This window comes from Chaetura pelagica, unplaced genomic scaffold (assembly GCF_000747805.2).
Source record: "Chaetura pelagica isolate M959 unplaced genomic scaffold, ChaPel_1.0 scaffold117, whole genome shotgun sequence".
Taxonomy (NCBI): Eukaryota; Metazoa; Chordata; class Aves; order Apodiformes; family Apodidae; genus Chaetura; species Chaetura pelagica.
In genome coordinates, this window is record NW_009954185.1 from 5070825 (window position 1) to 5081975 (window position 11151).

At 36.3% G+C, this 11151-nt stretch overlaps 1 protein-coding gene across 1 annotated transcript in view; it reads left to right on the forward strand.

Annotated features, from left to right (window-relative positions):
- Positions 1 to 11151, forward strand: part of C2CD5 (C2 calcium-dependent domain containing 5) — a 74469-nt gene that overhangs the window by 11869 nt on the left and 51449 nt on the right. Inside the window, exons 2-6 of the mRNA XM_010003012.1 lie at positions 3512 to 3598; positions 5335 to 5506; positions 7532 to 7627; positions 8439 to 8594; positions 10943 to 11141. Coding sequence (XP_010001314.1) covers positions 3512 to 3598; positions 5335 to 5506; positions 7532 to 7627; positions 8439 to 8594; positions 10943 to 11141 — 710 coding nt within the window. The remainder of the gene's footprint in view (positions 1 to 3511; positions 3599 to 5334; positions 5507 to 7531; positions 7628 to 8438; positions 8595 to 10942; positions 11142 to 11151) is intronic.

Genomic DNA, 11151 nt, shown 5'->3' on the forward strand with positions numbered 1-11151 from the left:
AGCGCTGCGGTGACAGGTGCCCCCGCGGGCACGTAGGCTGCGGGCCCGGCGCCCCGCGGCAGCTCCCTCCCCGGGGGGCTGGGGGGCCGGCAGGGCAGCGAGCCCCGCCGAGGAGCCCCCGTCCGCGGGCTGCTCTGAGAGCCGCTCCAGGTGAACCCTTGGGCGTGATTTTGAGCTGGCAGCCGAGTGGAACCGGAGAGCGGCGTGTTGGGAATAACCTGCTCAGCCTCAGGGGTTGGCGGGGGGGTTGTTGGTGAGCGGCTCCTGTTGATAGGGCAGTGAAATGGGATCCGTTTCAGGGTAAGGATGGAAAAGCAGTAAAAGCGTGTTGAAGTTCTTTGGATCTCTGGATATATGAAGTGCTGAGTGGTTGTACAGGCGTTAAGACCAATGGCTCCTGTTTAAAGTATTTGGGCTCCAAAAATAGTTTCAAAGAGTATTTTTATTGGACCAATGTTGAATTCTCTGTGCTGCTTAAATCACCTTGTAACACCAAAAGTATTTAACCTCAACCTTCTTTATAATCATATAGTTAACAGGCAATAATATCAGGGCATTTCTCAGGAAGGGACTGTAAAATAAGTTGGTGTAATCCTTCTGTTTTATGATTCATTATTTCCTAGATGAGTAACTTAGAACATTTCAGTAACATGCCATAGAGTCACAAGTTATACTCTCAGAAAAAGCAAAGAAGTCTTTAAAATGGAATGTTATGTAAATGTATGCTTGTACCATAAATAGTAGTTGATGGTGGTGCAATGCTGGAATTAAGGTAGGAAGACAAAATGTCTTTCTATATAAATTGAAAAGTCTGATAACATTGATATAAAAATGGATTTTGAGTATAATGAGTCCTGATTTGGTTTGGTGCTTAAAAATTTGGTTGGCATTAGACACTAAGCGCATCACTTAATTTATACACATTTCTTACGTAATTTTTAAAGTGATTAATAGGCAGCTTACAGCAACTCTTATGAATGCTACTAGGAGACAGGGAAGACAGAAATAGGAAATAAAGCTCTGGTGAGTTTCATTTGGGCTGTTTTTATGCTGCCTTGAGGAGAAACAGCTTTTCTCTCTTTTTGGTCACTTCTTCCCAACCCTGCTCCAGTTGTGCCAACCCCCACCATCAGCTGTGAAGTGAAATAGATTTGGAAATCCATCTGGTTCAGTGCTAGCTAGCAAAAAGGAAAATAGATTTTTTTTCAGTGCGGGATCAGTTTGCTTACCTGGGTTGATGTGCAGTTTCATGAATGCCTTGGCAAAAATAAGACTAAAGAAATACATAGATGGGGCCTTGCTTTTAGGGCTGATACTTAAAAAACCTGTCAGAAGTACCCTTCCCACGTGTGGAGTAGGCAAGGCAGCAGGTGAGACTTGCCTCAATAAATTGAGCTTGAAGAAATCTTTTTCTGTGTAAGGTTGCTGAAAATCTTTACAGCACATTTTCACTTACAAATGAAAGCTGGAGTAATGTTAAGATGCTAGTTGACTGCTAGCTTTTAATTTCCTTTCTAATATAATTATAGAATTAGGAAAGAAAATGAGTCAATACTTTGGCACTCTTGGCTCAGGTTACGCATAACTTGGGCTTTGCAGGCACGTGTGATCTGGAGGAAATTAGCACCATTTCTTCTGTGATTGTGCTTCTATATTTGTACAGTGGACAGCAGAACAGGGCTTGATTACCTCTACTAGCTTTAATGAACTAGTTTGACTACTGGAGAAGTTAAGTTACACCTGCCTGGGGCTCCAAGGGAACTCATTTACTCCCTAGATAACATATAAAAATAGATTGGGTGGAGCTCTGGGCTGGTGGGTCTTGGCACCTTCTGGTCTACAAAGTAGGGCTTTGTTGTGCTGCTTTGTATGCACATTCTGAGTGGCAGTGCTGTTAGCTTTCCCTATGCACGTAGGCTACATCCACCTTTCGATAGTGAAAAGATTTTTTTATCATGAGGTTGCTTAGTCCTGTGTTTTCATACCACTCAGGCTTTTAACTTTAAAGCTTACTTTGAGGTTACTTATTTTTGGAAAGCGTTACCTTTCATTGAATCAAATAGAGGACCCCACCATTTTTAGTTTTATTTCTTTGGTCATAAATGTTGTACAGAGTTCTGTTGACAGAGGTATTTATGATTATTTATACAGAGTTCAGAGTGAACTCATTGAGTTCTGTGCTAAAGGTAACTGGGTGTTCTTAAAAAAGTGCAGCATTTCTTTAGAGTTGGGGTATGCACCAGTGCAATATAATCACCATATTACTGACACATCTGAAGCATTTATTTAATGCTTTCTTGAGCAAAAATACTGAAAGACTTGCTATGCACTTTTTCAAAAGCTAAGCCTCAATTTAGTCTCCAAAATCCACTTAGACTTTTACTAAGAAAATGACATTCAAAATCCACACCTGTCTTTGACTGCAACATTTCTTTTCTCTCAGGACACATTATTTTCTTAAGAAACTGGAATGAATTTTAAAAAACAAATCAACCAAAACCAAGTTTGGGTATTTGTAAGTACCATCAGATACTTGATACGAATTGAAGTACAAATTATTTTGAGAGGTAACATTTGGAGAATTATAAGTGTTTGTAAGTGAGTTGGAATGCACACTGCAGTGAAATAAAGGCTCTTGCATTGTGCAGCATGGTTTCTTGAGGTAGGGAGCATCACAGAAATTCAGTTTCTCTCTCTTTGGAAAAACAAAACAAAAAAACCCAGAACAGAAGACACCTCAAAACCCAAATGGAGTTGTCCTGAAATAGACTCCTACTGGACTCCTATGGAGACCAAATGGAGATTACTGAAATAGGCTATTATGTGGCTGAGAATGCATTAATCAATATAAGTGTGGAGAATATTCAGTCTTAAGTAACTGACAGTTACAGGTGTATATATAGAGAGAGGTTTGTATATGTAGTGCCTCTAACCTTTTTGCTTATATGCTTTCTGGAATTTTCTGTATTTTAAGAAGGGAATAGAAACTGATAAGGAACATCCCGCTTGCTGCCCTGAATTTACTGATAGGTGTCTAGCATATCAAGATTGTCAGTTAATGGAGATGGTTTCAGTAATTTTCTGGTATGTATCTGGGGAGATTTCTTAAATTTAAGTAATAAACTTACCAATGTTACAATCTTATTCCTGTATTTCTTTTATAAATTGTCAATAAAGCTGATTTAGAAACCCTAGGGAGAACAGTAATAGGACATTTCTAAATAAAAGGCAAAGAGAGTATATCAGGTGACTTTGAATAGCCAATATAAATGAAATTTTTATCTCAAGTGATGGAGAAGGAAAAGACAATTTTAATAGTGGGAGAGATTCATTGGAAGTGATTTTGATACATGGAAAGTTACTTAATGATATATGTGAATAAATTAAGAAAGCCACTCTCACTGAAAAGGATTGGTTGATATTATTGAAATATGTATTTTAAATTATTTCCGTGTGTAACTTTGTGTTTTATTTATTTATTAGTATTTATTATTTATGCTTGTATTTTTAGGTAAAATTTGGAAATACAACATTTAAGACAGATGTGTATCCCAAATCACTTAATCCTCAGTGGAATTCTGAGTGGTTCAAATTTGAAGTAAGTATCTTGTAAGAGTTTGCCTATATCTATATAGACACTCTGGTTTAGATGCCTTTGATGAAATAATTTCATTTCTGGCAGAAAATGAGTTTTGAGGAGTGAAGTGTGTTTCTGTTTAAACACACACACAGTATTTTCAGCAAACCTATCTATAGTTAGACCTTGTTTGCCAAAGGTGTCTCCTTGGCTTTTTAGGACTGTTTGTAAAGACAAAACCTTGCCAGGTTGGATCCAACTCAAATGTTACTCTGGGTGATACTAAAAAAGATAAGACAGTGGTGAAAATGAGGGGAAAATAGCATTATGAATCATAATAAAATACTATATATGAAATAAAGAGCTTGGATGACGGTTATTGGACCCTTTCTTTTCCCGTTTCCTTATGTAATAATGTGAGGGCACTTGGCATTTTCCTGCAATTGCTTATTGCTTCCTAGGATCTAATTCATTGTTGTACTTTGACATTATGCCCTGAACAAGTGTTCACATGTTCTTTTTATTTTGTTACTGCATTTTTAAATTACTTTTTAAAATTATTATGTAATGGTATTTAGAAAAAACATAATAATTAAAACATTTGACTATGTAGTAGTGGTTCCAAGATAATATGGCACATAAATATTTGTACCTGTACTAAGTGATGTAATAGCTGGTAATGTTAGATACATTTTAAAACAAATGTAAAATGGTAAGGTTAGGCAGGTTATTAATCAACATGGAATTCTTGATTTAGAGCATCTCTTAATCAGCAATCCAAGTTGATTAAGAAAGTATTTCTGTGGTATAGCAATTCAATCCATTTTTATTTTTCAGCTTTCAGTTCCTGGGTTCATTTTTTGGGGAGGGGAAAGAGCTGATCTGTGTGGAGGGTTAACTCTTTATACAGAAAGAGGTTTTTTTGACAATAACAGAAGTCTCAAAACTCTATCTTTTTGCATGGAAAAATGGATTTGGGAAAGAAAAGAACCAGACAGCAACAATGAAAAAATTAAAAAAAGAATTCCACATCTCAAAGAGTGGAAAAACACTAACTGCTTAAGACATCGTAAGTGTGTGTGTGTGTGGAGTTTGATCTTTTTGCAAGACTGCGTGTTATAATTCTGCAAACACTTACGTGAGTCATCACATTGCATTTAGCAAACCTCATTCTTGGTTTGTGGCCTTCAACACAAAAAGTTGTAGAAAGCCTGTCTTTGTTTGTTCTATAAAATACCTGAGGTATCTGCAGATAAGTTATTGCATTTACCTAGGAAGGTGCATGTCTGCAATTACTGAATTTTTACAGTGGATTGTATAAAATGTCTTTTAAGCCACTGACCAGTTCAGAAGGTTGAGAGCACCAATTGTCATAACTTCAGAGTATAATCTCTGAGATGCTTTATTTTAGATTTTTATTTTTTTAATTGAAAAGTATGTATTGTGAAGGTGGGTGGACTATGTAAAGAATGTGACATAGAACAAATTGTGTGAATTGTAAAATGTGTAATAACTGTAATCTTGCTTTTCTGGTTTTTTTCCCCCACTGATAACTCTGGTTCCAGGATCTCATGAGTCTCTGAAGGGTAAAATCAAAATAAGTGAATGTGTTGCTTAGATACAGGAAATCAAAATTACAGATTGATCTATGTCAGGTCACTGTAGATAACTAAGTTTTCTGTTTTTTGGTTTTGTTTTGCAGCAGTGTTTCCCTGCATTTTTAAAAATACTGATTTAATGTTAATACTTGTTTCTAGGTAGATGATGAAGAGCTACAAGATGAACCTCTCCAGATCACAGTTCTTGATCATGATACCTACAGTGCTAATGATGCCATTGGCAAAGTGTACATAGATATTGATCCTTTGCTCTACAGTGAAGCAGCTACAGTTATTTCTGGCTGGTTTCCTATTTATGATACCATTCATGGTAAGATTTGCTAATTTAAAAGTAAAACAATGCTTTTGAGGTGTAATCTGCTTCTTACAATATTATTTTCTGTAAGATGTCTTTTAGAAATTTTAGTAATTTTAGCCTTAGGAGCTGGAAATCTATTCTTCTGTCAGTTTTTCCTTATTTCTGGCATGGTAATTCAGACTAGTGCTTGGCAGAACGACTTCTACAGAACTTGTGACAAATGGAAAAAATCTTCACATGATATTTCAGATAGTTACTGCAAAATTAAGAAAAGACCCAAACAGCTTTTCCAGTTAGAGCATGTTTACTAAAGGAATATACTTTTGCTGAAGTCACATGAGGTGGGCCTTCATGGGATGCTGCATAAACTTCACTTGAGATGAAGGGACAGGATGTGATGTGTCTTCAACGTAATGTAAAGGATGAAATTCCTTTTCTCTGCAGAAGGTACTCTTAGTTCTAGATAGATTTCATTAGAATATCTTGAAGGGATGAGAAGGTAAAGTTAATGATATTTTTGCCTGTGATTTTAATAAAACATGGCTCTAGTCCCAGGAAGTTTAGGTCGTTCACTGCAATTAGCTTGCTGCTGGAATACCTCATTGCTGAACATCTATGTGGTTATCATTATGACTCTTGTTCATTATCCAGTGGGAATTAAATGACCTAACTATGTTAAAAGCTAATTGCGAATCACTGTTGGGAAAGTGGTATTTACTAGATGATCATCATAGCTGATGCAAAGTATTTTTACATATAAACCCATTATATTTAATAGGCTTTTTTTTTTTTTTTTTTTGAGAAATATTGCATGTGTTTTTCTTACTTAGCCTTTTATTCTGGTCACATTTTCCTATCTTGTATTTTCTTTTGAAGAAAGACACAGTAGGTGAATGCTTGTCTTAGGATGTGTACAGCTTATATGTCAGAGAGAACTAGATTTCTCTGTATTTTCCTAGATTATTAGTATTTCACAGCTTTTTTATACTTAGGTAAAATACGTGAACCTGAGGCACGTCAGTGTAGTAACAGAAGGCTTCTTTCTGTTGGCTTTTTGGAAGATAGATCTAGGTGACTTCATTGCAAGAATGTCAATTTATGAATCTAATGCTTTTGTTTAAGTGTCATATACTTATGTGATAAAGGCTTCTGAAGACAGCAGATATCAGCCTCATCTCAAAGTGTAGCCCTCAATATGTCAGAACCTATAATATGTGGTGTGATTTTGTGATTAGGTGGGGAAAAGGAAGAAAAAGCTCAGAATAGCAAAGTAGAAAAATCAAAAAGGATGGATGTATTTTGACAAAAGATTCTGTTATTAGTAAAGTTTCATTGTGGTCAAAAGTTAACCTTTTCCTAAAAAGTCTGTAATACCATATTTTTAATATATTTCTTCTCTCAGTCAAAGTATTTTACAAGCATTACCAAAGCCACTTTGTGGTTCTAGAAAGAGCCATGAATTTTCTCATTGGATTGAACTTTAGAGAGGAGCTTTACTGCAATTTTGAAACCATTTCAGGGATAAAATCTAAGAGCTTTCTAGTGTTGGTCAGAGACATTTTATTTGGACCAGACTCTAGTTTCAAGGCATCAATAATCAAAGTTAGTACTTCATCTTCTTGTGCTAAGGATATCCTGGGGTCAGTCACAGTATTTAGATACCGATTTTTATATGTTTCCTGCATTGATGATACAGGGCAAAGGAGCAGAGAGAGCACTTGCTCACTGCAACAGAGGCCACTGCAGTAGCAGGAGGCTGATGGCTAGAAACCTCCTCTGAGATGGCATCTCTGCAGCAGATCTGAGAGGCAAGGAAATGTCTTCCTGCTCCTCTGGCCAGGCTGTTATGTTCACATAACATGTGAACTGCCAGTTGAACCAAGCAGTTCTATCAGGGTTATAGTATATTCTTTGCAAAAATATTAACTCATTTGTAATAGAAAGTAAATTAATTACTAACAATAGGGAATAATAATGGGCTAGTTTTGTGTTTGTTTCTGATTCAGCTTCTAATTTTTCATTTTTTTAAATTGATAGGTATACGTGGGGAGATAAATGTGGTGGTGAAAGTAGACCTCTTCAATGATTTAAACAGATTTAGGCAGTCATCCTGTGGAGTCAAGTTTTTTTGCAGTAAGTAGACGGAAGAAGTTTTATTGAAGAGAACACTTTTCTTTCTTTACCTATTCTGTCAGTTTCCCTTCTTTCACCAGCTCTTGCATTAGCCCAGTGGAGATTATGTTGAAGCCGGTAACAAATGCAGAAAATCATTTAGTTTGCTTTTCTTTTTTCTTTAATAAATTTTTACTGTTCATGTTCTGAACAATTGTAAATAACTGATTTCCCCCTCCCCCTTATCTTCCATAAGTTGCATTTCAGTGCATATGTGTATGCACATCATATTATTTTGGGTGCATATCCTGTTAAAGAGGTACAAAATGAAATGGTTTCATAATGGTAAGTGTTGTAACTGTTTCATTGGACAGTTATCAGTGTTCCCGGGTCTCCCAGAACAAAACTGCTTGTGTATGTCCACATTTTAACAGAAAATGGTGTGGATTACTTTCTGGAATCCCTGCTATCAAGCCAGGCTGAAGGAGCTGGAGCTGGGGAGGGGCTTTTCAACAGAGAGGGTAGTGATTGAACAAGGGGTAATGGTTTAAAACTGAAAGAGGCCAGATTTGAGTTAGACTTCAGGAAGAAATTTTTCACCATGAAGGTAGTAAGGCACTGGAATACGTTGCCAGGGAGGTTGTGGAAGCCCCTTCCCTGGTTGTGTTAAAGTCCAGGTTGGATGAGGCTTTGTGTAGCCTGGTGTGAGGTGTCCCTGCTCATAGCAGGAAGGTTGGAACCTGTTAATCTTTAAGGTCCCTTTCAGCCTTAATCGTTCTATGAATTATTGGCTCATAGATGTATACCTTTTTTTTTTTTTTTTTTAAAACAGCTACATCTATTCCTAAGTGTTACAGAGCAGTAATAATTCATGGATTTGTGGAAGAGCTTGTAGTTAACGAAGATCCAGAATACCAGTGGATAGACCGAATTCGTACACCAAGAGCATCGAATGAGGCTAGACAAAGACTTATTTCACTCATGTCAGGTACTAAACATGTAGGCTGTAATGGTTATTGCTGCTTTAAAAAATATTTGCCATTTAAATGACTTGCTTAAGACAAGATCATATACAATTTTTGCTATTAATTATGTTTATTTTTTCAGTTTCTTTTGTTTCTGAGGTTCTTTTCTTCTAACTGAAGCATGGCTTACTTTTGTTTTTTCTTCTTGGGGAGGCCATGCTACTGTCTAATTTGTTGCTTGTTTTTAGCAAGGTCAGATAAACCTGTGGAACTTTCTTGAAGATGTTCTTAACCCATATGAGGAGTATTAGTAGAATTTTGACTCAAACAATTAAAATAGCAGAACTACTCCACCCTCTCAGAACCACTTTGAAGCATGTGTACAAATATACACTATCTCAAATACAGTGTATGTTAATACTTCTCTTGCTCATCCCATGTTTTTGAAATTCATATTGCTTCATTGTTTCTCGGTCTGTATTGCCTTGCATTGATTCTGCAGGATATACCTGCAATTTCTGTGGAGACAAGTGATTAGAGTCAGTTGATGTCTCCGCAGGATCAAGTATCTTCATGGATTTATTTATTTTATTTTATCTATTTATTTATTTTTTGTATTAGTGATGCTTACAAACATCAGTTGTGAAACAATTCTGTTTCAATGCAAATAAAACAAAACAAAATTACTACTGTAAAATACTTGCACAGTAAGACAAGATACAATAAATAGAGGTGGAAGATACTGAAGGTGTTAGTAGTGCAAAGAAATTATGAAAAACAGCCACTAGAATGATAGGTGGTGGTTTCGGTTATCTTATGGGATCTTTATGTCAGGTTTCTTGTAGATACAGCTGTGATTTAAGGAAGATAATAATAATAAAAAAGAGTTGTGTTTTCAAACATGTATCTTTAGTAACTGGGGCAACGTAAGATTGTGGAGATGTCACTCAATATCTTCAGTAGGAGACACACCACATTTTGAGGAAAAATACAAATGATCAAAATCGTTGTAACTGACATGAATTCACTTTTTTAGTAGGTTTTTAATACTGTTCCCCTGGAATGTCAGTTTACAGGATTAATACTTGCATATTTCTTGCCTTGCATAAATAGTGAAAGTGGATAAAGTAGCACATGGGGAAGTATTCTACTAGATTTTCTTAATATTTTTATTCATGGCAGTAGTTAGAGGGAAAGACCCAACAGACCTCATAGCAGTAATTTTTCATGTCACGTAACACAATGCTCCGCACTGCAATCATTGTTACTGGTGTCCAGACCTAAGGAATGTGGAAGAAATCTAACTTCTGAGAATGACCCAGGCTGTTTGATAGATCTCTGTCATATTACGTGCTGTGTATGTGAAAAATAATTCCATCTCGACCTTGGCTTGAATGGAATCCATAGCAGTTTTCACTCAGCTAGAAACTTTCATACTCACCCTTAACCTTAGAAATTTTGCAAGACCATTACAGGCATAATTTCAGCCTCTGCTAAGAATTTTACAACAGAAACCTGTTCTAGTAGTTTTAAAACCCAAGCTTCTAGAAAAGCAGTAGTGACCTTTTCATTCCACTTGAGTTCTTAACATTGTTGACATTGAGACTGGTAGGCTGTCCTCTGTGACACTGAAGCTTTTTCAGTTTGTTGACAGAGGATTTTGGTAATACTACATTTTAATCAGAAGAGAGATGATATTTTCTACCTTAGTATTGCCAAGGCTATCTAGCTACATAGATCAATGAACTTTCTTACAGTTACAGTCTTTCAGTCTTTTTGTACAGCTAATACAGGAGAAGAGGCAATCTTTTGTTTGCAGTAAGAGGGTGGCATATGTAGTACCTGTTTTACTTACTTTGTGTTACTTTTTTAGATGAGGCTGCCATATTAAACACTATTAATTTAAAAATACAAAGAAATATTAAATAGGTTGAAATACTTAAGTGAGTTCATAAAGAAGAAATTATAGATGCCTATCCACATGGATTCCAAAGATGTTGCATTGCTCTGAACTGTATAGAGTAGCTAGAAACTTATGTGTGTTCCAGCACACATTTTGACCATCTCTTTCTAAGTAATCGAAGAAGGGAAAAATGAATGAAAATAAAAAACAGAGAAAAACATTTGTGAAATAACATTGTTTTGGCAATGGGAATAGACTTGGAGAAAAACGATAAAAAAACTTTTCAAATCAAGAATGTCACATTGTGTAATAGGAGGCAGAGATCAGGACCAGCTGCTTAGCATAAGGTTGGATCTATTACCTGTTCTACTGACTTGGTTGACAATTCTAAAAGAAGCAGCAAAATACCATGAAAGACAATAGTGAAAGATCACTCTAATTATGAACTCCTTACCTTTTGTTTTGTAGGTGAATTGCAAAGGAAGATTGGCTTGAAAGTGCTTGAAATGAGAGGAAATGCAGTTGTTGGTTATTTGCAGTGTTTTGATTTGGAGGGAGAGTCTGGACTTGTAGTTCGAGCCATAGGAACAGCCTGCACGTTGGATAAATTGAGTAACACATCAGCATTTTTACCTGCATGTAACTCCCCATCCAAAGAAATGAAGGAGTAAGAATGA